This window comes from Takifugu rubripes, chromosome 2 (genome assembly GCF_901000725.2).
Source record: "Takifugu rubripes chromosome 2, fTakRub1.2, whole genome shotgun sequence".
Classification (NCBI taxonomy): domain Eukaryota; kingdom Metazoa; phylum Chordata; class Actinopteri; order Tetraodontiformes; family Tetraodontidae; genus Takifugu; species Takifugu rubripes.
The window spans coordinates 3,911,082-3,938,047 of record NC_042286.1 but is presented as its reverse complement, the minus strand read 5'-3'; the positions used below and the strand labels follow the sequence as shown (position 1 = coordinate 3,938,047).

The window sequence follows — 26,966 nt, the reverse complement described above, 5'->3', positions numbered from 1 at the left end:
CATGGCACATCACCATTTTCATTTGACCATGCCAAATGTACAAGAGTGAGAGAATATATTATATTGCTTTTTTTTCTGTTACTGTTTGCTTCTGGAAAACTTTTGCTTTTTGTGCACAGCAGACACTGCATAAGAAACAAAAGCTCAGGTCACAGCCACATGGAGAGCTCGAGGGGTTCCTCGTTTGCCATATTTTCCGTCCATCTTTCTGACTTCCAGGATGAATATCTGTGGAGTTGCAGTATTTTGTCATTGTAGGCCATTTTTGTACAGTTTTATTAAAATAAATTTCACATGGATGTCTGACTTAATCTGCTGCCACATAGACTGTAGATACAGTATATAGATATATATATTCCCGTGCAATGGAAAATAAATTCAAAACTGATCACGATGGGGTTTTTTTTTGTGTTGTTGCACCTTGGTTTTTTTTAGTCTGAATTCTTTGTTAAATAACAGTAAAATATGTAATGCTGTTTTTCATAAATTAATCAAAGGTAAATCAATAAAGTCTGACCTCTTAAATATGAAAATGTAACTAGGAGAGCACAGACCTCGGCGCTACAGGATTGGGAACATCAACAAAATTCAGGAAACCGGTTCCTTGGCCCCTAAAAATTTAACATCCGTTGTTAAAAACTTTGTTGCCGTTTAGATTAGAAACTCTTGCGACCCACTTACTAATTAAAAGCCGGAAAGAGACGAGCCAATGTAGAAAAAAATAAAAAGCTTTATTTTATTAACACTACTAGTTTTTTTTTATATAAATTTTTTCCCACCTTTTCACTTTGGTGGGACGCTGCCTACATTTCCCAGAATCCCCTACAGGTGGCGCCATCGCTCCGTGAAGTCCCATCGTCACTTGGGTTAAAAACTAAAACCGAAGCAGAGCATCCTCCTCCTCCTCTTCCTCCTCCTCCTCCTCCTCCTCACAGCGTCTGAAACCGGTGTATGGAGGGACGAGTAAGTTCAATGCGGTAAAAGCTGGAAACAAAGTCCGAAACAGGAACTGTGGGCAGGTGCAAAGAATTGCGCATGTTAAAATTGGAGAGCGGTCACACGCCCCCCCCTCGATAAACGGCTTCATTGATTTCGATTTTTCTAATGGAATGTTTGATGGATGAACGGTTCTCTGCTCTGTTGTTATCCGTTGCAAGACAAAGACGATGGACGCGGTCTCAGAAGACGCCAACCGCTCGCATTCATCGGTTCTGAGGACAACTTGAAGCAAACGTGAACAAGTTGAAGACATTCGCCACGTGCCCGCAACAACAGATATAAGGTGGGTCAAATCACACAGTTCAGTGACCTGTTACGATGGTGTCCAATTATGTTGGATTCGTTTTGTGGACATTTCCAGACGGAGATTCCGCGTTTAATTCGCCGTAAACTGAGAAAAAAAACCCCAGTTTGCGCCAGTCTGATTGTTGCTGATTTGTTTAGGGAAACTTCCGACGTGATTGAAAGGTCGAGGAGCAGCGAATCCCTCAGGACGCCTTTCTGCTGTCTCCAGGAAAGGAACCCCTAGACGGATTTCCCTGGCTACAGTGAAGCATCGCTTCTTCAATGGTAAATGGACTTTGGGGTTGGGTGAGACAGGACGCCCATGGATGCGAGTAGCTCCATCCCTGGTGAGTGGGTAGGATGATGTGCGTGAGAAGTAGGCCTCTTTGTATCCACTTTTAAAATGAGCCAAGGGCCAAACATCATCCTGGAGTGGTTGTCAAAGCTCCATCTGGCTCAGTATGTGGAGTCTTTTCTTGACAACGGCTACGACGACTTGGAAGTTTGCAAACAGATCGGGGAGCCGGACCTGGACGCCATTGGCGTCCACATCGAGTACCACCGACACCGGCTGCTCTCCGCGGTGCAGAAGCTGAGAGATGAGGACAGCAGGAAAGCACCGGGCTACTACTTCACCCTGGAGCCTCTGCACACCTCTCTCTGCAAACACCCGAGCATGCTAGGTGGCTGTCGGAGGTCGCGCTCACACCCCAGGGGTCAACACCAGCCTTCCTGTCCTGGGAACCATAATCTGAGAGTCACAGACTGTAACGACTTTGTGACTTATCCCAAATTAAAGCTTAAGGTGCTCATAAGGGACAAACTGGCCAAAGACGGCATCAACCTGGGAGAAGCACCTTACACCTTTAAGGTAAGCAGTTTTAAACGTTCTTTTCTCAAGTGTCGGCAGGTCAAACGGCGTCAGAGCGGACTCGGTACGCCTGCTTCGCCGTGAGGGTGATGGCGAGTGTGACAAATGTCCCCGATGACGCCGACGTCTACTCATTCCCCATTACCGCCCCGCTTGATCAGACCGTAGGATACTGAGCTTCAGTGAAATGTTGCGTTGCACATCGTCTTAATCGTTACAACTGCTCACGCTAAATGTGAGGAGCCTGCAGCGTCCGGCCCTTGATCATAACCATCTTGTACAATGATAAATGACTTTAATGCTCTGTTTCAGGGTTGATTGGTTGGTTGGTTTCCTCCTGGGATTAAGTCAACAGTATCCCATATGTTGTTTAATTCAATATACAATATACCATGTCTTTGGCTTAAAGTATGTGTGCTAGTTATTTGCACATAGCTGTCCAACTGACTGTCCCGTTTCTTATCTGTTCATCTCCTTGTGTTTCAGGAGACTGGCCAGTCTGTTGACTGCAGAGCCGGTCAGTTAACGTAATTGCAGAGGATTGCTGTTTCACTCTGGCATCAGTCAAATCCACTCGGTCTGTAATTCACTGAGGGAGTTCGGTAGTCTGGGGCCGGGCATGCCAGGTTTGGTTTAAAACAAAACCAACCCAAAAGTCACTGTCAGTGGGACGTGGTTTTGATGGGTTTGGGATGTGATTACATCACTGGGGACATAAATCTGCAGAGTTTTCCTGTATGCGGCTCCAGGCGCAGTCACTGCACACATCAATGTCATTCGGCCCCGAGAGAACACAGTCTTTTAATTCACATTAATACCAGCGTTGGCTTTGGCTTCCCTCCACTGACACTGGTTTGAAATGTTGCTCGTTAATAACAGGATTAAACTGTGAGAGGCTGAAGATCAAGGTGCCATTTTTTGCAATTATCTGGTTCATAACAGAGAGGAGAGTCCACTTTATTTGATTGCCTTTGCTAGAACCTCTGCAAAGTCCTGTGCGTGGTTTACTTGAATGTATTTTGAATGCACAGATGGCTTTAAAGGAGCCCTGCCTCATAATTCCAAGTGTTCATGAAAGATTCAGAGACACAGGCACTTTGTCATCAACCCTTTTGTAGGTTACAGCAAACCCCGGCTAGTCTCGTGCTCCAAACTTTCCTTTCTTCTTGGAGTCAGCACAAACAGAGTTTTACAGTTCAATCATGGGGCAAAACCTATTCAACTCCACCGGAGCAGCTTTTACAGCTGGATGGAAAATTGGCTTTGTTGATGCTCCTCTGTTTGTTCACGCACCCTCTTCATGCTGCGTGTGGCTTAATCGCTCCCATTTTTCTGTGCTCGGACCACAGTATTAAGCCATTATGGTGCATTTTGGTTGGAAAAGGTCTGGTTATCCTGCCTAATTACACTTCTAATTGCACAATCTTTCCATTACAGCTCAAATAATGAATACCCACATGCTTCTTAGTAGTTCATCAGCTGAGTTGTTCCAAAACAATCCAATCTGACTATTTGTCCGAGTGAGGGCAGGATTTTGGAGGTTGCAGTGCTCGTCTGACTGAATCCATTACACAGTAGCAGAATGCAAGTTGGTACAACCCATTTTCTCAGCTGGAAAAAAAAAAAGGGAAGATTACGGTAGCTTCAGGCCCTTTCTGCTCTTGTCAGGAATGCATCTAATATGAAATCCGTGCAAGGATTTCTGGTAATTTGAGATCCCTCTAGCCATTAATTATTAACAATCTGTATCTTAGCAATATAAATTCAATAATTCAGTCTCTACTTGATACACTATGATTGTCTCTATTTTTAGCGTTCCCTCTATTTGTAACAATGTGAAATCCAAATGTTCCATAATGCTCTTCAAAGTTATTGGACAGTAGGGTTTTTCTTTTTTTTTTCTTTAATCCCATAATTCATCTGCCCCTCATCTTGGTTGGAGTTGTCCGATCCGTTCTGGCTAGTCTGCACGCATGAGTAGTTCACCAAAGCTGCCGTAGTGATTGTAAAAAACTTTTGTAATTAAAGTTGATTGAGCTGTTCATGACCTAAAGATGGGTACAATGTGGATGCGGGGAGGGGGGGACCAGATTCAAGCTAAAATCAAAATTCCCATGACGTGAACACCCCTTGACCCTGGCAGATTAAATTCCAGATGGGGTCTTATTGCAACTGTGGTGCTTTTCATCACATTTTACAGTCTAGTAACTTTAAAAACATTCAGTGATGTAACCAGTTGTGGTTAAAGAAACACTCTAATTTTACAGGTTTCAGAAATGTTTAATTCAAATGGTAAACACACCGCACTGAGGTCATTAAAGTCTCATCCTGCAACTTGAATGCAATCTATTGTTGCCTAACATTGTTGATCACACCCAGACCCTGTGAATGACTCTCTTTTAGAACTGGTTTTACAAAACCAGAGGCCTCATTAAAACACACATCCTGAAGTCCATCCTCAGAACACGGAACAGATCCTGGTTGTTTAAAAGACCCCCCCCCCCCCCACCCCCCACCCCTCTTTTCTCTGTCAGAGGTTCAGGGGACACCCAGAACCAGCAGGCCTCTCCTGACAGACTAAAGGCCAGTTTGAATGGGGCCTGGCAAAAAACAAGCTCTGCAGCCGCTGACAGCTGTCATTGGTTTTGTCCCTGCAGACTGGAGACTGAATAGGACTGGTTTTTGTCAAACAAGGTGGATTTTTTTTTTCTTTAAAACACCACTGGTTCTGTCCTGTGAACTGGTGAAGTGTTAGTTTGGTGGGAGATGTTTGGCTGAGATTTTAGCGTTTCTTTGTCTTGAGTTATTCCATATGTGCACACGTGAGGTCTGTAGCTCCATAACATGCACGACGCCTTACTCGTGTATAGTTGTCTGAGTGATGTAAAGCATCTGGTGCCATCATCTTCTTCCTTATCATGTGGCGTAAAGTAGGGTAGGCCTACTTATGGACTAGTGTCAGTATAGATTAAGTCAAACCAGTGCACCATTACTGGAATATGGCTGGATTACTGCAGTAATTGTGTTGGGGGAAGCTATACTGCATAGCACTCTAAAGCTTAACATGCTATAGGAACATGTTTAATACTTCTGACCTTTGCTGAACTCCCATTTGTGACACGCTGTTCATGTGGAAGTCTGTTTTCAAACCAATATCTGACTTATTGACCTAAATTTATGAATTTAACATATTTAGAGATGAAATATTTGGGGTTAATAGTTTGTTTCATTTCAAACGTCTTCCATGTGTTCTCCAACTGGAACTAATAGAGAACAGGCAGCCAGAGGGGCTCTGCCTACAGACCCCAGGAGAACTGGATCATCCACTCAATAGTACGCAGAGTTACCACAAGAATGGATGATTTCACATCCCCAACAAAAACAAGAACGACCAGCTCTGCCTTTACCTTTCTCTGAGACTATTGAACCTATGTGTGATTTGAAAACTGCTTTTTTTATTTTGTTGAGGTTCAGAGGGGATCTGCTGTTGAGATCCCAAAACTGAATGCACCACTTCCAGAGAAAATAATCCCGTCTGATGGGAAAGTTTATGGTGAAAGAATGGATCAAAGCGGCGGCGACCTCACCCGCACCGCCATTGATTTGTCAGGGTCTCGAAGCCGGCGTGTCTTTGCCCTTAACCTCTCTGTCTGTGCTGCATCGCCGCCATGTTCAGGTCTTTGCGTCACACTAAATTACACTGACCTTGATCACATTCCATCACAATGGTGTTTCCTGCAGGGCTTTCTTTGCTACATGGCTCAGATCGGCCATTTCAGCCTTGTTGGTAGGTTTAGTCGGCCAAGCTAGTTTCTAGAGGCAAATTAAAAAAAACGTACTTTAAAACCTATACTTTAGGTTTATCACCTCTGAAACCTTAACTTACTTAAAAACTTATATTATATACTCACCTGTATGTACACAACACTAGATAACGACCTCAAGTTTATCATCTCTGAAACGCTTTATGCTTCCCAACCGATCTCAAATCATGATTAAAATAAATCCCATTGAAGTCATCAATCCGTCCGGACCGAATGGATCCCAGATCCATCCAGACCTCCCTCCATACAGCAAGTGCCTTGATTCTCTAACCGGGCCGTTATCCGCCGCAACCAGCAACCCTTCAGTTGGGTCTTAACTCTGGGACACATCATGTTGATTTATTATCTATAAACGCATTTAATATGACATTAAATGACAGTGCAGGAATTATTCTGTTTTTCATGAGATGTAATGTTATATAGATTACACCTTATAGGTCATAGATTGTGTCCATGCTCTCAGTACATTATTGCTAATTAAAAGTTACAGTAATCAGCCCTCTAAGCTTTAAAAGCAGATGAGTTTACGGTTTTGTGTTGGATGAAATCAAGCTCACGTTCGGTTAATTTATCGTATAGATTAAAAGCACAATGTACACTTAATGCAGTGAATTGCATTATGCCCTGTTGGCCCTGTCTTCGCCCTTGAAAACATAAAAATTCAAGATAAAGACCATAAGAACAGTAATGACATAAAAAAAAAAATGGTAGAATAAAAACACTTACAATATACATTTAAAAGGTCCAGCGAATAAACCTAAAACATTAGTGTATTTATGTTTTTGGCACCATGAGTGCCAAATATAGATATATATGTATGTTTTACTAAGCTGGATCTTACTTTTCCTTTCTAACTCATAGCGGTCTGATTCTGATGTGACTGAACATACGTCAGAGATCCAGTCGTCCTCTCTGATTTTTAAATCTCTCTGACACGTACATCAGTTAACCTCGGTGAGACACGATTTCAAGGCTTCTCCTGCAGCAGGATACCACCACAACGTGTGAGTGAGGTCATAAATATGGTTTCCAGAACACTGACTTTCCAAACCTTTGCAATGATGTGCAGATTTCAGTACCAGTCGATCCTCCCTCACAGCTCTGTGCCCCCTTCTCTTTTATTCTGTGCACAAATCCCCTCAAGGAATTCATGAATCAAACAGGATGCTGCCTTTTTTCTTACAATTTGTCCTTTGTGGAGACCTTATTTTGAACCATGTGATACATCTAACTCAAATTACGCCACAACAAAGTACAACTATTCCAACTAGAAAGGATAAACAACAGTGACACCCCCCCCCCCCCACCCCCCCACCCCCCAACAGAAACAACCCAAAACACTCTATTTAATGTACCTCATTGTGTGATCTCTGTTACAGGTTCTGTTATTCAGGTTCTGTTCAGTAGTTCTGTGCTGGTACAGCAGCCCTGAACCTCCTACCTGATGGTAACAATTCAGCGTTGTGGGTCGGGTGGCACATATCCTCTCTAATTGTGTGGAGGAAACACAACTGTCAGATCTGGAGGTTACGCTGCCAACTGTTCCAGCGCGTTTCTCTCTCTCCCAAAACCTGATGCAGAATTCTTTATTCCTATGATCAGGGAGAGTGGAGGACTGTTAAGAACTGGTGGGTTACAAGTGGGTGCAAGCTTTACCTGTTTAGGTTTAAAAAAATGTACCGGAGGGTCACACGCCTTGGAGAGCAGTCATCAGTGTACCTCCAGATTATGACCCACTTTCACTCCTCTTTTCTTTCCCACAGAACATCCTCCCTTATGAATTTCATATGACAATTTGGCTGCCTCTGCAACTCCCCGTTCCTTTCATTCAGTGCCTTGAGGAAATATGAAGATGTTGTTTTTACATTAATCTCCATTACCCCACATTCAGTTTTCCAGAATATGAAACGTTTCGGCTCCCATTTTGTACATGAGCCAAGACTATCAGGTCATATCCAGCAGCAGGGTGGATTGTTTGTTCTGCTTCATTATTCCAGCAGAGCTAAAGCAGAGGATTAGAGTTCATTTATATTAAGCTCCTGCGTGCAGGCGTTATCGTCACACACAAGGGGAAAAAAATCAGTCATGTGCAATTAAAACATCTTTATTGTTCGCACCAGTGCTCACTAACATTTAAGGGGTTGGACTGGGTGCACATTTCTGTTCTGTAAGTACACTGTTTTCTTTTAACAGAAAATCAGGATGCATCTGAATGAAACAGTTGAATACATTGGCGAAGATTTAAGCATGAAATTCTGTTATTTGTCCACAATATGACACCTGACTCTAACCCTAACCCTAACAAGCTCAAATCTCCATGGATGGTTTCTCGCTCATCACATTTCACCCCAAAATAAGGTGTTTTAAATGTAGAAAGACCCCTTTGGACCATGCGTTCTGTAGTGTATTGGCCGTCGTGATGATGTAGAGGACAGTTCCTAAAAAAGCCTCAAGTGCTGGCGGTGCCGCTCTGGATGGAAGTGATCGTAGATGTGCGGCATCACATGACCTAGCCAGCAAGTCTTAATGTTTCTGAAGCCATTAGTGTGGGTGTTGTGTCTTCAGCTGAAAGAATCGGGGCAAACAAACTTGTCCTCTGTGTATCAGCTGATTATTCTTGTGAAATATTGATCGCTGGACACTACAGGCCGGGCCCAGCTTGCTCCAGTCTAGAGCGGCCCTTTTAAAAGGCTGCTAACTATTCTAAAAGCGAGATTAAAAAATGTAAGGCTAATAGGGTTAATTGTACTATATATTTCCTGAGAGAAGAAATCTTTCAGAATTATGTGCAGTGAGTTCTGTGATTTTTCTTTTGGGGGAACTTTACAGGGAAAAGTTTTCACTCTGATATCTGGGTTCAAAAACTTGCTACACTCTAAAAATGTGAGTGGATCTGAGTGACTTTGAATTTAATGGGATAAAATTGCAATGACAATTGGTCATTTCTGTTATTTCTATGATAGCAGATGCCACAGGATCTACAGGTTTGACAGCAATTAGCTACACATCTAGCATGGATGTAAGATATCAGACTGAACATCATGCAGAATATGGACAGGGTTGGCCTTGCCAGGACCTATTTCAAGAAACCTAAGAATATTGAAATGTTTCTGTCTCTGGTACCAACGAGTCCATGTAGATTCTGAACGTGGTGTAGATCAGGGGAAGTCTAGCAGTGGGTCAACTGGACTGTTGAAAGTCAATGGAAACATGTTTGTTCTGTTCTTTGGTAATCTGTTATGTTCCAATGGCATTTATGGAATGTTATTTTCATTTATGGGAAAAGTATTAGTATAGCCACTGATATAAATAAGCCCAACACCTACAGCCTTGCAGTTGAGTGCTATTTGTGAGGTTTTATTTTGCATTTTTTTCACTGTGTTGTGCTTCTGCTGCAACATGCAGATGGCAGGATGATGTACCAGCCTAACTGTGAACCCTTCTGCCTGGAAATATGTCACACTGGGATTATATAAAATGGATACAGCTTGGTAATCATAACAAAACTGACCAATCAATCCAATTCCTTTGTAACCTGTTTTGAATGCAAAGCTACAAAAGGATGACCCATGTAAATGACGTACGCTCACACGGCTGCGCACTCTTAAGATGCCAATTTCATTTTAATAATTAACCAACATCAAGAAATCCTACAAGTATCTTGTATTTTGCCCTACTTCCTCTTCTGTGTTCCACCTCCTGTGGTGACCGAGCGAGCGCTCCAGTCTGAGTGGTCAATAGCTCCATAACAGCCTGTGGGTGGAATGGGTGAGTGCTTGTCGGTTTCCTTATGGAGTCTAATGTGGCAGAATGACTAAACCCTGGCCCATCTTGCTGCCTTGTGCAACTCCAGGTCCTCTGCAACACCCACCCAGATGAGACAGCTGTGATAGATAGTGAAGCTAGGGGTTCTCCTTTGCACTTGCAGCTTTTAGGAGCTGGCGTATCTGCTGGCGCAGACTCTCTGAGATTAGGACAAGCTAAAAAAAAATTTCATATGGCACAATGAGGCCAGAGACTTGCACACCAGCACCTCTGGCTGCATGTTTAGTGTGTCTACACAGGGTGATTCACTGGTGGGAGAGAGGTGGCACCTCCCTCTAATGCAGCGTGAATACTAAATTCACACATTTGAAGAGAGACTTGAATCATCAAGGTCACCAAGTGTATTTCAGCCTTTGACTATTATCCAAGTAGACATTTTACATCATGCAGAACATTTCTTAAATGCCAAGTACTGTAGTTATTATGTCACTGTCATGAACCATGCCCAGGTACCATGGCATTTAAATAGTAGGGTCAGTGAAAAGGTTGTGGAGGGTGACATTGTTCAGGACTGAACATGTGTTCTAAAAATGTCACAACGATTTAAACTTAAAATTTTGCAAAACCCACATCCCAAAAGCGACACACGGTCCTGTCAGGTGTAAAAGAATGGACATCAGAGGTGCTTGTTTACCACATCTGATTTGGAAACGGGATCGTCACCAGTTAGAGTTGAAAACACTGACTCGAGTACTTCAGCTCTCCGACCCGGGTCAAGTATTGTTGGCAAATAGAACGTATTTATGTTAATCTCCCTGGTGTAGCAGATGGGTGGGCCAGAAAGGGGTCACGCATTTGTAGGAAATTGTCAACTGTGCCGGAGAAAGGTTGCGTTAGGCAGATTATATGGATTTAATTTGCATCAGAGTAAGATGATTGCCCAGCAAATCCTAGAAAACGGATGTAGCTTGGATCATTGTAATGACTGAGCTCATGACTCTCTTCTTCGCTTCACCTGACGTGATTTGTTTGCGCCCATCGAATGAATCTATTTGTGGCTCAGATCCACTGTGATGAATATTTATCACCCAGATGTGCTCTCATCTGTGTCTCTGAAGGCGCGGCGGAAACCTCCAGTGGCTTGAACTTTATTTGGTTTTTTATCTCCAAGGTGATTGTGAATGTAAAGTGAAGTAAATGTGAGGTCGGAGTCAGTGACATTTAGCTCTGGGTTTGGTTTTTGAGTTCCCCTCCGGAATAATCCAGGCAGAAAAATTGATTCAAGGAGCAGTGCATTTTACATGGATGACATGAGACAAACACTTAGAAATAAGATTGTTTTTTCATTTTAAATGCATTTATTTTAACCAAAATAATTAAAAAAAAAAAAAAAAAAAAAAAAAATATATATATATATATATATATAATATATATATATATATATATAAAATTTTCAGTGTTTTTGGGCTCCTTAAACTGATATTTAAAGGCTCGATTTTTACTCAACTGACTGTTTTTGTGCTGTACCTGGTAAATATACTCGTATACAAACATGTCAACATCTGTTGCCCAGAGATACGTCGGCTCCAAACTGCTCGACGTCTTCTCGTCCTCTTAAAGTCGTAGCCGTCTCTTCTCCAGTTTTCTTCTTCATGTGATTTCACCTGGAGGACTGCAGCTGATGTTCCCCTGACAATCCTCTTCATTTGCTGTGCAACTGCACTAGATTAAGAGCGTTTTTGGCTTCAAGTCTTGCCTATTTTGCAACCTAAAGCCGTATTTGCCTGGATTAGTGGTACCCAGGGACCTCGAGTCATTTCTTTTAATTGCATTTGTCTTTTGTGATGCTAATCCTTATTAGCCACGTATTTAATTTGGATAGTAATCTGTATTTTTTAAATGTCATTGTATCGTGTCTGTATGATTACGTTCCCATGCCAGCCCCTGCAGTAATAACTTGCCGTGTGCAGATAAGCGGCCTCCCTGTGAGACCATCACTGTCAGGTCAGCTGATAAACGCAGTTTAACACCTAACAACATTCATCGGAATGTTAACATCGGAGAGGCCACACTGAACATACTGTATATTTGCTTCCAGTGATGGAGCCAATTATTCCCAGCGGTCGACATGCTCTGTGAAATCTGTTACGTGTTTTTGCTGCTTCACAGAGAAAGCTGCCACCTGTGTCAATGGAGCTGAGTAAAAGGGAACATTTGGCCATTTGCCCCATGTTTGATGTCTGTTTTCTCTCTGAAGACAGCATTGCGTGACTATTTCTTATTCAATTGAACCCCAGGCCCACAAATTTCTGTTTCACTAGTTTAATCGCCATTATTCAAGACTGATTATCATTTTATCATTATCACAGGTATAATTGATAAATGTAATGATTTGAGTTTGTTTATATTTATGATATTAGCTAATAGAAATCGTAAAATCAAGTTTTAGTGAAACTTATGCATCGTTCTGCCTCACACGACGATACAGCCTTTGCAAATTGATAAAGCAGCATGAACTTGATCCACTTTTGGTCCACGATTGTAGTCTAGAACGGTGCAGCATTAAGAGGTCAATAGAAAACAGCCGAGTCACCACGAGCTGTTGAATCAGAAGTATTTAGGTCAAATCAATAGTTTCCACATTGTGCCCACCTTATTTAATGCATAACTGAACCTGATGCTCATGGAATTCTGTGGGATGTACTTCTCTTTTCTATTTCCATGCAGTTTTTTCTTGTTGGTAACATTCATCCTCACACAGACATCCACAGTGTTTCACTTGTGCATATGGAAGCTCAATATAACATTATATTGATATGTAATCTATACATATTGGGTTGCATACAGTATTACATTGTGTTGTACAGTATCTTTAACCCTGCTTTTATTGTGTCTAATCTTAATATCTGGGATGCTTGTAAGAACTTTTATTGAAAGAAAATGTTAATGATATCAGTTTAATCGCATTTAAACCCACTGTGAATATTATAGACTGCTCCATGACAACCATTTATAATGCATTTAATTATTTTTATTTTAGTTCCTGAGTGCCCCTTTGATTTAATGTGCTTTAAGAATACTGTATTATTTAAGTTTGTATATTTTACAGCGTAGCTTTTTAACCCACATACGTACATGCATTATATATATATATTTTTTTTTATTATTTCTTCTTTTAATGATGAACTTGGTCTTTAAAAAATGATGCTTTAATTTATCAATGAAACAGCCAAAAATCCGGAGCCAAGGTCAGTTGTGGATAAATTGTAGTGCCTAATAATACATCAGGGGCTGTCAAACACTGAAATCTCATGAACGTTGAGCTGAAAATAGGTCTTAAGATCCATATAGATCTTCATGCAATTCTTATGACAAGAGAGCACGCTTGGCTAGCTGTGGTTAACATCCATTAGTGGCTGAGGCAGTACGGTGGGTGTCCTTGGAGCGGCAGTGAGTTGAGACAGGAAGTCAAATTGAGTCGGACAGGGAACGCTGTCATCTGCTCTGCTGGGATATCTTCAGCTGTCAGAAGGGCCACGTGCGGTCTTCTGAATGTTTCACTTACATCATTTCAGTGTTAGGAGAAACCAACCTTCTGTGGGAGGATACCTTCTACTGACAAGAGGAGTCTTGTTAGAGATATTGGAGGCCACCTGTGACAGTCCAGAATAGTTCTATCTACAGGACTAGGCTGATAACTACTACATTAGTCATGTGATCGTGGGTCTCTCCCGGAATTTCATCCTTTTGTTGTCTTCCCTGCCCTTTTCCATGAGGAGCAATCAGATCGCCTCACAGGTTGGATGGACATATGGATGGACGTCACTGTGAGGCGTCGTGGTCTTGGATGACATGATTGACAGCTTCATTTCATTCCTGCAGCAAGATGTGGGCTCCTCTGACAGATGAGCTGACGCACTGAAATGGTACAAACTGGCAGTCTGGTCTCGGAGGAATACGGTGCACTCACACACAGGTAATTACCTATGGATGGGGTTACGGAGAGGCAGTCCACAAAGTATTAAACCAGCCACAGGCTGGGAGTAATCTCCTGGGTTCCCCTCATCACAGGAACATGATGCCGTCCAGACGGGGCTGCGTTTCCCCATTCTTTACCTGACAGGTCATCATTATTTTTAAGGAATGTAATGCTGTGCTCTATCCTTTTAGAGTTTCATTTATTATACCAGATTTGGTCAAAATCTGACCAGATTTGTGAGATTTAGTGCCCTAGACTGGGGTTATTTTTGTGCCAGTCTGCTCTTTTAATCATCATTGGACCTTCACTAACATTCTCTTTCTTTTTTTTCAATTTGAACCTCTGGCTTGTGTGTTTGTCATAGGTCTTGATGGTGTCGTCATTTTCTTTTTTGTTTTTTCACCATTATAGGGCGTCAGATTTGGTAGCAGAGGTTTTGATCTTTTGTCTCTCTTTGAAAAAGCCTTTAATCCGTGTCAGGATGCGTCAGAATGTGGGAACAGAGGTGTGTCTTTCAGACCCTGGCAACGCGGTTCAAACCATAGCCGCTAATCTGTATGCACGCCATGAATGTGGCTGACGGTGTGTGTCAGAGTCGGAGACGTATCATCAGACTTTAGTTTCAGACTTGTCAGAATCCACTTAGCTCTTAGTGATAAATGGTTAAGCTCTTTTTCTCTGCAGGGTTGTTGTTCTGCTTTCTGATCTCTGTCACTCACGTGGCCTCGCTTGGTAGATGCACATCCCACACATGCACACAATTAGTCTGAAGATAATACACTATTATTAGAATTTGATATTTCAATGTTGTTTCCAGTCATATTTTAGTCCATTTGACTTCCTCTGAAAGTTGCACTCCATTTAAACCCTTTTATCCGTTCACAAGTGACCTACTCATTGAAAAAAGAAAGCCCATCTGAGAGACACCAGCATCACGCCATAATCTTCCCACAATCCCCTGAATGGCGTCTGTCATCACGTTGTGCTCAGTAATTTCAGCTGGGATCAAAGCTCAGATGAGTACCTTGACTCTCCAGGGTTTTGACAGAAAATAGCCATCACGGATCATAGCGCCCGGTGAAATGGACCAGGTTGACGGAGATGAAAAGCCTCTCTTTCCTCCTTTCCATGCACCCTGAACTGACCAGCAGTCCTCCACAGTGGGTGTAACCTGGAACCCGGCCCTTCCAGGCAGTGTGCAAGGCAGAAGCTCTCCATCTTCCCTTCCATTCATCTGCAGCTCCGCATAATCTGCAGCCTCCCACTGCTCATCTGACACCACTTTTGTATCCCCCTACTGCTTCTCCTTCTGAAATCAGTAGTTGGTTGCTAAAGATGGAGGCATTAAAGGCAGTAGGGCAACAAAGAGGAGGATTCTCGGGGTTTTCCCTCAAGCGTGAGCTGCCTACAGTCAAACGAGGTCACCCCCCTCGTACTCCAGCCTTGAGCATAAGCAAAGATCTCTGAGGATCCGTGAACACATTTTAGCCATTAACACAAGGGAATGTCAAGAGGGACCTCCGGTAGCACCACAGATTACTGACTTCAAGTTCAATTTTTTTATCCTTTTTTCCAATCATTTTAGTTATTCTGGGAGGACATGTGTAGATTTTAGATCTACTTCAGCGTATTTTAACCCTCTCTTGTCTGCGCTTAAACAATAACTGAATGAAAAGCACGATAACTATCTGCTGCCACCTGCCGGTCGGAAGATAGATCGTTCAAAACCTCCCTATGGTTTTTTCCCTCATGTTCTTAATCCAGCTGTTACTGTTTATCAAAGCAACACAGAAAACTAGAGTGGGCACTTATTTTTTTTACCTTTTATTTACAATGTTTGGTACATTAACTCATATCAGGCCATTGTTACCCTTTTACTGCCTTTTATTAAGCATGAAGAACCTTAAGATAGCACTGTGTTTTAATAAGAGGACCCTCCAGGAGTAATCAGGGCTAAAGAAAAAGACTAAAAATAATTTAGTGTGTGTAATCATTTTAATTAACTCAGACTCTATAATGAAGACAAAGGTTAGATGTAACTTGACATAACCAAATGACTACATATATAATTAAAGTTAAATGTACATAAAGTTCTTCAGCAGACTAATGACTAATACCCATTACAGTTTATGAAGCCAATAAAGTCTGACACATCACTGAATCCGCTGCAGACATAAACACACGGCCGTCCTGACAGACTCAAAGGTGGGGGTTTATTTGAACATGTGAGTCAGCCAGTCCCTTTGGGCCACAGCTGGGGAGCGTAGAGCACCCCACCCAGCAGCACCAGCGTCACATGTGGTAGCAACTCCCCCACCCTCCCTCTGATTTATGCATACAGGACACCCCTCCCCTCCCAGGATGTATTGTCCTCCTCTCACTCACTGACTAAAGTTTCAAAACTGTGTTCACGCAGCGTGGTGGAACTTGAGGTGGACAGCTAGTGCTGGTTAGCAACCCTTGGAACGGATGCCTGGCTGTGGTGAGTGTGTATTGAGGATTGAATGGAATGTGGTCCTTTGGTTAATGGTACTTTCCTAGACATCAATGGGGAAACATCTCAATTTATGAGGCTTCTTTCTAAAAACTGTGGTGTGTGCAGGGAAAGTCTTAGATCAGACAAAGAAAGGTTTTTAGGAGGAAGAGATTTAAGCCATTGCTTGTTTTGACCTTTTTGGGACATTTTAGTGGTTTACAGTAGTCTTTAAGTGACATTTATGACACAAGTGTTACAAGCAGATGAATAAGTCTGTAGCAAGCTTGAGATATGTATAGAAATGGATAAAGGGAGTGTTTTTCTTCCAGGCTCATATGACGTATTGTACTACAGGTCAATATTTGTTCATCACAGTAAATTGATAATGTCGTCCTCGCAGAAACGTGACCACCTTTCAGTGCCTGTAGCTGGGAGCAGCGTTCCGCTGTGGCTTTACAAATGGCTGGCTGGTACTCAGTGACACCCTGCTGAATGGCTAAAAGAGTGAGACAAGGCAGAGAAACTGTAAAAACACTCATTAGACACTCTGCCCTGTGGGCACGTGGGTCCTTTTGTCTGTCTGTGAGATGGTCATTGCCTGAGAAATGTGACACTGCTCTCTTCTTTCCTGGCCTCTGTGGTTGATGTCTCATGCTGTAATTTAGAGACCGTTCATTTAGAAATGGAAGTATAAAGCGCGCTACTAACTTTCCTCTGAAACTCTACCTTTTTAAATTTTCAGCCTTCATTGTTCACCCTCTTGTCTTTTTCTGCATCTCGGCTACATTTACGTTCAGGGGCAAGAAAACATAAATACGGCGTGTTCACATGTGACGATGTGGCGTCATGGGGCCGTGCACACAATGAGCCGCCTATACGAACCAGCAGCAGCATCCAAACATGGCACAGAGCTTCTCAGCCTGCATGAGAAGCAGATTTTTCAGGGCCTTTTCTGACCTCGGGGCATGTCTTTTAACAAATGAATGGCCCTCTTTTCAGGCTGTGAAGTGAACACATTATTGTTGCACACTGCAGTGGACTGTTTTCATTTGGCACATTTGCATCCCCCCTGGGTTTAACTTGGTATTAACATGTCAGACTGTTTTTGAATGACTATAATTGATTATATTTTTCATTTTTGGCTATTTCTAAACTCTTTTTACTTTTTATTTATTGCCATGAGATTATAAAAAAGATGTAAAAGGGATCTTTCACAGCCTATAAGGCAATTGGCTGATATAATAAAAATGTTATTTTGTTGTTCATAGTATTTGATGGGATTTTTGATACAAATAAGCTTTTTAACTCATCCAAATTGTTGTCTTATGTGTTAAATCTGGACAAGGTCAGTAAGTGGTGAAGCTCGGCAGAAGCGTGACTGATGTTACTTGGCTGATCCCACAAGGCAAAAGTCACATCATTTAAACATTCTGCACAATCATAGGAAACAGAACGAGAGGGTTTTTCTCTGTGACAAGCAGATTCATGCGGCTATTTCTACGTGTGAGTTACGGGCAGGAGGCCTCTTAAGTCAACCCCTGATGATTGTAGGAGAGCCTAAAGTGACCCGACTGCGTCACACCGAGCTTCCTCTGGCCACTGGGTCAGGTCTGAGGAGCACTGAAGGGGAGGAAGGAGTCAAGGGGCAGGAAGATGGCGAAGATGCAGGCAAGAGCGCAGCTGGACGTTCCACATTCCTGCTGGTTTATCTGTGCTTCCTGGATGTTTGGTCCGCTGGTGACCGCTCTAAACCTTTAAACAATGGTCGTAATCATCACACTGTTTACAGCGTCGGCCTGACGTTTGCCGTCCTGCGCAGCCTCCGCGGGGTGTTGTTGTCCTCGTCGTGCCTGCAGTCACCCGTGAGTGTTTTTAAGTGCTTTGTTATCTCTTCCAGGATGGCTCAGTGGGGAACCTTGATGACCTGGCTCAGGAGTATTCTCATTATTACGGCACCTCCCTCCGTGACGTGTGTGAGAGAATGGAGGAGATACGGAAACGCAAAATAGTGCAGGGCGCAGAAATGGTCAGTGCTGTTCCTTTAATGAGCAAGAAGTTTGACTCGTTAAAAATGTAGGATGACAAGATTGAAATCTGGATGCCATCTTTGCAACTGCTGCAGACCAGCATGAGCAGAGCCTGGTTCAGGCAAAAGGTGACGACACCTCCTACCAGACTCGCTAATTCAGTTAGTAAATCTCTGTTACATATTAGCAACCAACAGTTCTCTGGAGACTGTTTGCATGAGGCTAATTTGCGTTTCACAGATATGCAAAACCAGCAGTCTTTCAGTCTCTGTTGGAGACAGTCAATCGTTTCATCCTGCATTTCATGTACGTTCCTTTGGACCATCTGTGATACAGCAAATGTACCGCTAACGGTTTTCGGTTGCTCAACGGTCACAGAAGAACTGAAATCCAACAATGCTCAATTAACGTTGTCAGACCTGGTATTATGTGGAAGCTTCAGCATTTATTTTAGGAAAAAATTACTTTAAAATAACATCACCGAAAAGTTCTACATAAGCAGCAGTGTTGCTTGTTTTTTAACCAGACATTCAGCATCAATTGTAAACTAAAAATAAATTATATACATGAGATATTCATGCAACAAGTGCAGCATCCTGTTTTCTGAAATGCTGATTTTAAAACAGACTTTCTTTATCTCATTTGAAACATGAATGTACAAATGTACAAACATTATTTTACTTAAACAAGATGTGTTTCCGTAGAAAGGCTTCTGTAAAGGCCGTGGCGTGCAGCTGTGAACCCACAGTGTGGGTTGGCGAGCATCGTTAGCTGAATATGATTTCTATTCCTGTTTTCTGATGACACTGTAATTTACTGCCCTCATCCTGTGTGTTTCAGGGAACGGTTGAGTCAGTGGCCACATCGCTCCAGCTCCGCTGTCAGATCCAGGTGAGTGTCCAGCTCTGTGTGTCAGAACCCCGGAGAAGGCAGCTTCCTGCAGTGTGTGTCAGCTGATAAGAGAAGATGGAATTATCTGGCCATGATTCTCCTGTGGAAAACTAAAGCTGAAATATCTGCCTGTGATTCTGAGAGCTTGCATCCATTCTGTCCATAAACGTGAGGGAATAAATCATGTGGTCTGTAGTTCATTTCGAGTGGCAACTTAAAATTACATGTGTGGGAAGATTCAGGTTCCTCTTTGCTGGCTCCTAATTGCAGTTGGTTCTCCTGGGAATGAAGTTGTGCTGCTGTATCATTTTTAATCATAACTTTTGATTATTAAAGCATCAGCTATTGAAAAAAAACAATCTCTTGAAGGAATCCCTCGGACTCGACAGTAACACATCCACCCCAGAGACAGAGAGAAGGTAATAAATCCTTATCATTTACACGTTATACACTACTAAGCAATGCAGATGTTCTCCATTGATGAAATGTCACATCACAATTTAGTTTTCACAGGAAACCGAGCCGTGACTCGTCTTCCTGTATTATCTCTGTGCTTTTCATTCCTTTCCCCCGTTTCCTGGTGCCCTTCAGCCACATTTATGAAGCTTTAAAATTTCCTTCCTTCCCCCCATTGTTGATTTTATGAGGATTCTAATGATTAGTCACGTTTTATCACCAATACTGAAAATGAAGACATGACTAACAAGCGCTATTTACACATTTGATATAAATGGTAATCAAGAGGAGGTGTTTGTCATTCAGAACCTGAACAGCACCAGAACAATTTTAGCCCCTTAATGATTCATTTGGATACACATGGATATCTGTGTAATTATTCCATAAGAAAAATTAGTGATATAGCGTTATGAAACATTTTTAGTTGATGTGACATTTTTAGGACTCCTTTATTAGACATAAGCTTTGTATATTATGCATGTGTAATGTTTTAATGTTTTGTGATATTTTTTATCATTTTTGATTCATGTTCCTATACAGTCCTTGAGTCAGTCTGTCTTGTCTGTCTGTCAACTGAATTGATGATTGGACATCTACAGAAATTCCTTTGAATTGACCTTGTTACACGAATCTCCCTTGAATATAACACAGCGATTTTCATTAGTGCACATTAAAATAATTGATTTAATTTTTATTTGCTATTCTTAAGTATTAGGAGATGTTCAAGGTTTGACAAACTAAAAGCTATAGTCTCCCTCCATCTCCACGCGAGATAATGAGGGCGCGTCTGTTTTGTTTGCAAACACACATTGAACAAACACTGCGACCTGTCGGCGTCCAGCCAGTGAGAGAGAGAGAGAGAGAGCAACAACCAGCTCAGAGGTGACACGCGACGGGCTGAGAGAGAGACGGGGGGGGTCAAAGTCTGCAGGAATGCACTGCTGCAAAACCCTGAGTGGACATAAAGAGGACTCCATTGTCGCCCTGATGGCCGTAGAGGGCTGACGTCTGTTCATCGCTTAAGAGCAGCCGTTCTTTTTCACCTGTTTGGCTCGTTTTCATCACTGTGACGCTAATGTCATGAAGGAAGCAGCACTCTGATGGCTTTTTAATTAGCCAGTCGGTATTAGATGGCAAAAGATGTCAAAGGAGAGAGAGGGATAGCAGAGAAAATGAAGAGAGTTATTCTGAACAGCAGGTATTGGTGTGTTTTTAGCTTTGGACTCAGTCAAACCTTCAGATTAATAAGACATAATTTGTCCTTTTTCTGTTTGATCTCAGGTTTGCTGTGCACAAATCGAGCTCCGATGATGGATGTGGAGGTGAGCGTAGGATATGTGGACTGTTGTAAATATCTAGTTGATATGTTTTCAGGTTTAGATCTGTTTAGATTAAAGATGATGGCTGTTGTAGTTTAGACTGGTAAAGTGATGATCCATTGTTAATCAGAACTATATTATTGCCTTATTTAGTAGTGATATTATTTTATTTGCATTAAATTACAATTAAGGTATCGTGTGTTTAAGGAAAATTAGATGGGAAGAGAAAGGGCAAGTCTTTTTGGCAAGGTTTCCGCAAGTCCCAGAGAGGGGTGGTGCGTCAGATTTCAAAAGGTATGTTAAAAGAAAACGGAGCAGAAATTGTGAAGTTATTTGTTGAATGAAAACCATGTTGTGGCTCCTTTCAAAGGCGATGATGTCGGATTCGTGGCCAGTGAAATCACGATGAGTGACGAAGAGCGTATCCAGCTGATGACAATGGTGAAGGAGAATATGATCTCTATAGAGGAAGCCCTGGCACGGGTATGATGTCACTGTTTAAAACACACACTCACAAATCTACAGGTGCTAAATCTTTAATCTTGTGTATGTAAAGATTGTGTAGTTAAGCGTAACCCAAGTTAAAGTTTCTGCTGGGGTGGGCTAATAAAAGCACATCATTTCCACTTTTTAATCTGTTGGAAAAGCACCAGTCTTAAACATGGTCAATGTTTTATTCTTACTAACTAAATAATCATGTTCTGATTGTTTTCAGCGGGTTTGTATTGTTTTAATTTCGGACTGAAGGTTCTCTTCTGTTGCAGCTTAAAGAGTTTGAGATTCAGAACAGGCACACGTGCTCCGATCTGACTGAGTGGACCGGCCCCTCCAGCCCCGGACCAAACGAGTTCGGCCCCAGCGTAAGTCTCTGAGCAACCGCTCTGTGCTGATGGGGTTTTAAATGTTCAGTCAGAACGTTGAGCAGCACGTTGTCCCGGAGGTGCCCCGATTTACCGCTGCCAAGGCTGCTGAGCTGCTGACAGCTTCCCTCTATCTCCTCTGTCCAACCAGTGAACCAGGGCCCCTCTAAAACCCTGCAGCACAGGGGCTTCTCCCAACTACAGCACACTGGGTGGACCTCTATTCATCGCTGTCAAAGCACTAACACCCTATTGTGCTGCTGTGAGCAGCGGATTCAGAACAGGCCCCTGGATTGCAGGCTGCAGCGCTTTCATGCCTGGGTGGGGCGATTAGGGGCTCAGGTTCAGGGCACATTTTTCAGATTCGTCTGGATGGTCTGACTTTTTCTTTCTGCTGTGTTTTTGTGCTTATTCTCACTTTTTCTTTCTTTTCTTTTTGTTGGTTGCCCATCCTTTTTTGCATTAATGTGTTGACTAGTCTTCACTGTTGGACCTGTTTTGGTGCTGCACTGAAACCTCAGTGTGAAATAACGTTCCAATACCTTTTTTATCAACCACAGTTTGGTTCAGACATTTCAGCTTAGATATAAAAAACTTCCTGGTCAAGTGGGTCGTTGTCACAAGCGTGAGTTATGACTATGGTTTCCTGCCACATTTTAAATCGAGCTACATGGTTCGGTAGACCGTGTGAACCAGCTGCAGCATGAACATGACAGAAGGACTGAGCACACAAGAATGATTGTCAATGATTAGACTGCATGTCTAGGTTTGTTTCTGTTAATGCTAACCATGTATAATGACAGAAAATGTTCTCCCAGCAGACTTTTGACCTGTCAGACACAGAGGAGGAATCGGTGGCATTCAGGAGACTCCACAAACTGGTCAACTCGACCCGAAAGGTGAAGAAGCTGATCAGAATCGATGAGTCTAAGAGGAGTGGATCAGAGGGTATGACGGCCACCGGTTCTTAGAACAAGATTCTCTAGTCAAGTTAAAAACTCATTTGTTTCAAGACAAAATATGCATGTAGGTCACCTAGTTTTCAATATGTTGCTGCGTGCAGACGCCTGCTCGTCCCTGTACTCGGATGTGCAGAAGAGGGCCGCGGGTGACCCAGTGGACTCTCTGGCTTTGGCTCTGGAGGAGCAGCTCAGCTATGACAGGGATTCTGACAGTGTGACCACCTCACCTTCCACCAGCAGCCTGGACACCTGCAGCGGCCACAGAAACTACCAGGTCCTCAGCAAATGTGAGGGGAGCCCCGTTCACCAGGACACGAGCGTAACAGCCGACGTGCTGGGGGGCAGCGAGTGTAGGGGCTTCGCCGAACCAGAGGCTTGCAGCAACGAAAAGTCCAAAATTCCTCGCTCGGTTACAGATGGAGAACTCAAACAGCGGATTCCCAACCCTCTCGGCCAACATGGGGTAAGTTCAGGAGGGTTTTCTTCCCTTCCAGCTTAAAACCTCTCCTAGAATTGATAATGAGGAACTTTGTTTGCTTTTTCTCGACAGAGGGCTTGCAGCTTTGGAGGATTTGACCTGACCAGCCGCTCATCAGAGGCAGCCGTTTCTGCCACCGATCACACCGTACGTGTCTCTGACCCATCTAAACATACCTGCATTGATTCCGTACCTTTATGCGATGTTCTTTTGCTTTTGTGTTTGTAAATTAGAAGAAAGATCACATTAAATCTCCTGTACCATCTCGTATATCTCTGGGCAAAAAAGTCAAGTCTGTGAGAGAATCCATGAGGAAACATATATCCAAGCGGTATCAGTGTCCTGTCTCTGCGCAGGTACGTGTTCTTTCATTCGCGTGAGATTTTGGGTTTTTTTAAGATTAATGGAGGCGAATTTCTTCTTTGTGATCTAGTCGAGTCCAGACTTCACATCCAGCTGCGGACACTCACCTCAGACCAACTCTGACTCTTTGGAGAAGCCCAAACTGAAGCTGGGAGGATCTGTGGAAAGCCTGAGGAGTTCTCTCAGCGGACAAAGTTCCATGAGTACGTCTGTGCGCGAGACAGGTTCTGATCAGACGGGCTGACACATCTTGTTTTTGTAACTTGACCTGGGAACACCAGATGTGAGGTGTTAGTCTAAACCTTCTGCTCCCTCCACAATCACCAGCCAGAGGGAAAGAATGTTCATATTTGTCAGGTACTCTTGTGCCTTTTGGAGTGATTGGTTTGTTTTTATTGGTGTGTGCAGGCGGTCAGACAGTGGGCACCACGGACTCCTCCAACAGCAACAGAGAAAGCGTGAAGTCTGAGGACGGGGAAGAAGACGAGCTGCCTTACTGCGGCCCCTTCTGTGGACGCGCTCTAGTTCACACCGACTTCGTCCCGAGCCCTTATGACACAGATTCCCTCAAACTGAAGGTGCTGATGCTTTTCTGACCAAACCTCGTAGAGCTGAGCTGGTTCCTAATCCAGCTCCTCCGATCTTTTACTGCAGAGCGGAGACGTCATCGATATCATTAGTAAGCCTCCTATGGGAACGTGGATGGGCATGCTCAACGGGAAAGTCGGCACTTTCAAGTTCATTTATGTGGATGTCTTGAATGAGGAAGAGGTTAAACCCAAAAAGACCCGCAGGAGGAGGAAGGCCCGTCAACCCAAACCCACCTCGGTGGAGGAGCTCCTTGTTCGCATAAACCTCAAAGTAATTTTCTTTCTGAGGTTATTCGACTCATATTTAAGCTGTTACACTCATCTGTTCCTGCCCCATCTCTCACCAGGAGCATCTTCCCACCTTTCTTTTTAATGGCTACGAGGATTTAGACACATTCAAGTTGCTAGAGGAGGAGGACCTGGATGAACTGAACATCAAAGATTCCCAGCACAGAGCTGTGCTGCTCACCGCCGTGGAGCTGCTGCAAGAGGATGATGGTGGGTCGGGTAAAATATTCAGAAATGTTTGACAAGGAGAAATTCATTAAATCAAGATCAAAACAGATCATTCTCTTGATCGTGAGGTTTCTGCCCTCTGGTGGTGATGTTGTGCATTACAGGAAGCAGTGATCCAGAGAGAAGCAGCCAGTCAGGAGGCTCACAGGAGAAGCTTCTAGGTCTGCATGGCCTCACCGGAGACTCCCCGCGGGATTCTGGCTGTTATGAGAGTAACGAAAACCTGGAGAACGGTAATGACAGTCTGACGCGTCTGTGAACGCTGTCTTCCTCCTGCCACGTGCTTCAACAGAAAAACTTGTGTGGGCTTCAGTCGCTCCTGACGTTCAGGCCAGCTTTCCTGCTCTTCTGGACAGACCATATCCAGTGCTTTGTTTTTCCCCTGAAGCATCTGCTTTGAGTCGTTTTTTTCCGTTTTTCTTAAACCAACTCACCACTTTGTCTCTTTGGTGCTTTTTGAAAACTGAATTTACTGGTACTTTCCTTCATCAAGTTTTATTGTGGGACTAGTAATATTCTGTTTTTCACACACTTTAGTAACTTCTATGTGGAGCTGCTTGAAAGTCTACCCACAAATAGATCCACAGCTGTGGGTTGTGGTGGTTTTCTGTTGAAATGGGTGTGAAAACCTTTTAGTAGTTTTTTTGGAATTTTTATTTTTAGTTATTGAATATCATTTGTTTTCCTCCAGGAAAAGTCTATAGCTGTCAAATGCAGCATCGTGCTTGCTGTCAATGAGGTTCTTGTGAATGTCAAAGACGTGTGGTCAGAGAGGATGTAGATCCGCCAAATTTTGTACAGTGTTTCTGTAGATTTTGCTGTGTGTATATTTTTTTAGTTAAGTAAAACATGTTGCGCAATATTTTATCATGTGCCTGGAAATTGCATAAAGCAAAATAATTAAAACACCTTCTAAAAAAAATTAAACGTTACTTTCTAAAATGTGGCATTTTGTATAATTGTAAATGCATAAAATGCAGGCCTCTGATTGGTTTAAAATAGATTAAACACTGACAGAAGGGGGGCTGCTGTTTTTCTGAAGTGTGCTTCTGTCACGGTTGAGCATGAGGAATAAATTGCTCTATGCTTTACCAAACTGGACTTCTTTTCTTTCATTCTTTCTGCTTTGAGCTCATTTCCTCTGCCATCCTTTCACAGTAGAAGCTGCTTCTTTCCCTCCGCAACGTCACTCTGCTGCTGCTCTCCTTAGATCTCATCACGACTGATGTGTAGCTCAGCAATCACTTGTTCATTTCAGGAAGGGACAAAAAGGCGTCTTCGTCCTTCAGCAGGTCTTCCGTCAGTATTGAGTCAAGACACCTCACACCCCCAGAGGACCCCACGTGCCCTCAGTCCTTGGAGTCTACTGGTTCAAGTAACATTTACCAGCCATGTGTGATGCCTTCACAAAGACCAAGCGAGAGCATCTCAACCATTGTGGGACCAGAAAAAGTTCAGGATCCTGGTGAAATCTTTGGGAGGAGCAGGAGTTGGACAGAGCTCAGAGACCCAGCATCTGAGCAGTTGAGACGGAGCTTCTCCGGGACGTTCTTACAAAGAAAGCAGAGGAAGGATCCTGTCGAGCCTGAAAACTGGAAACATAACGAATCAGTAAAGACTGAGGAGAGCACATTGGACTGGGTTGGTCCAGAGAAAGAGTCTGAGCTCATCTCTCCATCATGGAGCGCTTTAACCGGAGCACCAGCACACACCCAGGAACCTGCAGAAACGACACAAAGCACACACCTGCAGCCAGCTGCACCGATACAAAGATCCGATCATCTTTTTCCTACACTTTCTTTGTCAAACCCACTTGCAAAGTCGTCTTGTTTGCCCAACTACGACAACATACCCTCACTGGCTACAGACAGTCCTTCACTTTCAGCCACTGTTGAAGCCCAGCAGCTCAAAAGGCAGAGGAAACGGGACAACAAACTCTGCAACTAAAGATGTTAGTTCTTTAGTTAAAAATACAAACTGCACAGCTGTTGGAAGATGGTTTTCTCAAGAGTAGATTTTGACGACATGAACCTTATTTTATATATTCGGGAAAAAGTGATCTTCAGATATATTGTAATATAGCTATTCACAGCAAACAGGACACATAAAAGCAGCATTGTTAGGGTATTTGTCTACACAATTTCACATCAACTTCAACATATCTATTCGTCTGTTTTTCTGTATAGTGTGTACTTTGTTAATAAACTGAACTTGAATAAGTAAACCGCATTCCTGATAATAACTTGCTGGAGTAACCAGAACTGAATAATTTCTGGTAACAAGTGAAGCGTCATCAAACAAGAGA

General features: G+C 42.9%; 1 protein-coding gene across 9 annotated transcripts; it reads left to right on the top strand.

The window, feature by feature from the left end:
- Nucleotides 1-875: 875 nt before the first annotated feature.
- On the top strand, nucleotides 876-26,885 carry sash1b (SAM and SH3 domain containing 1b). Of its 9 annotated transcripts, none has more exons than XM_011619879.2 (20): nucleotides 876-1,019; nucleotides 1,158-1,282; nucleotides 1,444-2,155; nucleotides 18,097-18,225; nucleotides 19,067-19,117; nucleotides 19,487-19,536; nucleotides 20,855-20,895; nucleotides 21,100-21,186; nucleotides 21,263-21,375; nucleotides 21,657-21,752; nucleotides 22,571-22,700; nucleotides 22,816-23,177; nucleotides 23,265-23,339; nucleotides 23,426-23,548; nucleotides 23,626-23,758; nucleotides 23,964-24,133; nucleotides 24,210-24,416; nucleotides 24,493-24,643; nucleotides 24,766-24,894; nucleotides 25,920-26,885. In XM_011619879.2, the coding sequence occupies exons 3-20, from the start codon at nucleotides 1,688-1,690 to the stop codon at nucleotides 26,606-26,608; spliced, it is 3,204 nt and encodes a 1,067-aa protein (XP_011618181.2). In that variant the 5' UTR covers nucleotides 876-1,019; nucleotides 1,158-1,282; nucleotides 1,444-1,687; the 3' UTR covers nucleotides 26,609-26,885. The 9 variants fall into 9 exon arrangements, with proteins under 9 accessions (XP_011618181.2, XP_011618182.2, XP_011618185.2 ...); XM_011619880.2 differs by having other exon boundaries at nucleotides 877-963; XM_011619883.2 differs by having other exon boundaries at nucleotides 903-1,282; nucleotides 22,574-22,700.
- Nucleotides 26,886-26,966: the final 81 nt, after the last annotated feature.